This window comes from Pundamilia nyererei, unplaced genomic scaffold (assembly GCF_000239375.1).
Source record: "Pundamilia nyererei isolate P.nyererei 1_Seehausen unplaced genomic scaffold, PunNye1.0 scaffold00001, whole genome shotgun sequence".
NCBI classification, from domain to species: domain Eukaryota; kingdom Metazoa; phylum Chordata; class Actinopteri; order Cichliformes; family Cichlidae; genus Pundamilia; species Pundamilia nyererei.
In genome coordinates, this window is record NW_005187402.1 from 12390527 (window position 1) to 12393334 (window position 2808).

The 2808-nt window shown below is 38.7% G+C and overlaps 1 protein-coding gene across 1 annotated transcript in view; it reads left to right on the forward strand.

The window, feature by feature from the left end:
• Positions 1 to 945: 945 nt before the first annotated feature.
• LOC102203563 (protocadherin alpha-9-like) overlaps positions 946 to 2808 on the forward strand; it is a 4371-nt gene continuing 2508 nt past the window's right edge. Inside the window, exon 1 of the mRNA XM_013910184.1 lies at positions 946 to 2801. Coding sequence (XP_013765638.1) covers positions 1076 to 2801 — 1726 coding nt within the window. The 5' untranslated portion in view covers positions 946 to 1075. The remainder of the gene's footprint in view (positions 2802 to 2808) is intronic.

The window sequence follows — 2808 nt, forward strand, 5'->3', positions numbered from 1 at the left end:
TCCCCGCCCCGTTTCCACCTGTAGATGGAGAACTGATCAGTATTAACGAAGGAGACACTTTTACCAGGACTCAGACTTTACCTAACAAAGAGAAGGTAAGCGCATATTGGTCTTAAATATCCTGGAATGTTATTTATTGTGCAAAACCACGGTCGAGAACCGAGTATGAATCAATAGGGTTTCACCCGAATTAAATTAAAAGAACTTAATTGCCACGAAAAAAATGGGGATAAATCCAGTTCAAGTTAACTAATAAAATAAATTTCTTGGATATATTTTGTTAGGCTTCTTTTACGCATACTCATAGTTTGTGGTATTTACTTCTAGCAAAAGATGTGCAGATTTTGAATCATACCCTACACGTTGTTCTTCATAGTACTGAACGGACGATTATGCACGATGCCAGCATGGTGGGCAGTTATAATGTACTTTAAATAATGTCTCGCTAAACATGTGTTCGAGTATTCATATCCTGGCTTTGTTAACCTTAACAGGTTGTAGCAATGTTTATATTCAAAACAATTCTGAAAAAAAACCCTCTTTTTACATGGCTTGGTTCGGTTAATTTCTCAGTTTTGTATTGTAAATATTTTAATTGTCTGAATAATGCAGAAGGTATCATATATTACTATATGTCTATGAGAGTTCATTCATAATTTTTTATAAATGTATGAATTTAAAAAAAACCCTGAATGATAACAGTATTCAGAATAATGCCAGAATGGCAGCACGTCATGGTTGTTGTTCCTCAAAACACACAACTGTTTAGCTAGATAATTAAGGACACTTAATTTCCTGATATTGAATGCACTTCTTCAAAATGTCCACACGGGGACATTGTAGACCATCAGATTTGAATTTCGTCTTTGGTGTCTCGGACTCCTCCCAGAGTATATTTCTCTGGAGTTCAGACAAAGAGAATCAGAGGGCGAAAGAGAACGGTGCGACAACCATTTTTTGATTCATGGGAGATGAGTCAAAAAGCATCACTCTCATGTCTTACTCTGTTTAATTGTTTGAATTTCTTAATGTAATATACGGGTTTGAATTAATCCGCTTCCCGGTGAATATAAGAATGAATATACTGGGCAAATCGAGCTGTATATGGATATATCTCGTCTTCGTGCTGCTGGATTGTTACTCGGAAACGGTTTCTGGGCAGCTCTCTTACTCCGTCTCAGAGGAGGTGAATCTGGGGACTGTTGTCGGAAATGTCGCGAAAGATCTGAACATCAATGTCCAGGATTTGGAGCCCCGCATGTTTCAAATCGTTGCTGGATCAAAGAGGAAATATTTCGAGGTAAATCTAAAAACTGGAGCCCTCTATGTTAACGGGAGAATAGATCGAGAAGAGCTTTGTGGTAATGACGCCAAATGCTCACTCAGTGTAGAAGCTGTTATTAATAATCCACTGAAACTGTACCGTATTGAAATTACGATTTTAGATGTAAATGATAATTCTCCTTTATTTGAGAGTACGTTGCAATCAATGAACATTACTGAGAGCACAGCGGCGGGAGCAAAATTTCCTCTGCATCAAGCACACGATGCTGACGTGGGTAAAAACACTGTAAACACCTACAGGCTGAGTCAAAATGAACATTTCTCTCTTGATGCACACAAAGTTCAGGGTGTAACTCCTGAGATGGTGCTTCAGAAAGTTTTAGACAGGGAAAAACAGTCTGTGATTACGCTCACACTGACTGCCATCGATGGGGGAACACCTGCTAAATCCGGAAGCATGACAATAATAGTTAATGTACTGGACGTTAATGACAATCCTCCCGTTTTCAGCCAAAGGTTGTATAAAGCCAGAGTCTACGAAAATGTTAAAATAGGCACACCAATAATTACATTAAATGCGACTGATTTAGATGAAGGACAAAATGGAAAAGTGATATATTCATTTAGTGAAGTTGGTCAGGGGAAACAAACTAATTCATTTGTTATAGATGAGAAAACAGGAACTGTAACGAATAAAAGGAATATTGACTATGAAGAAAGTAATGCTTTTGAACTTCGAGTACAAGCCAGTGATGGAGCCTCTTCCCCTCTCACGTCACATGCTAAATTACTGATTGAGGTTTTAGATGTTAATGACAACGCACCTGAAATTTCACTCACATCACTGTTGAACACTGTTAAAGAGGATGCATCAGTTGAAACAGCCATTGCTCTTGTTTCAATATTTGATAAAGATGGAGGTAAAAATGGGATGGTGACATGTAAAATTTCCAATAACGTTCCTTTTAAATTGGAGTCAAATTATAAGAATTCATATTCATTAGTTGTGGACGGTCCTCTTGACCGAGAGACTGCACCTCAGTACAACATCAGCATCACTGCTACTGATGAGGGCAGCCCACCTCTCTCCAGCACGAGTGTTATAACTGTTCATGTGTCAGATGTAAATGACAACAAACCTCAGTTTTCGGAAAGTGTGATCAACATCTACGTGAAAGAAAACAGTCCAGTAGGAGCAGTTATTAAAAAAGTGACAGCAGCTGATGCAGACATTGATCAAAATAGTCAGGTGAGTTATTCCTTTTTACAAAGCAGCAGTGACTCAGTGCCGTTTTCTACATTATTAAACATCAACTCAGAAACTGGAGACATAATCAGCCTTCATTCTTTTAACTACGAGGAGTTAAAAACGTTTCAGTTTAAAGTTCAGGCCACAGACTCTGGTGTTCCTCCGCTCAGCAGCAACGTGACTGTCAACGTTTTAATCCTGGATGAAAATGACAACAGTCCCACGATTCTCACGCCATATTCTGAGCACGGCTCCGTTAACAGTGAGAGCATCCC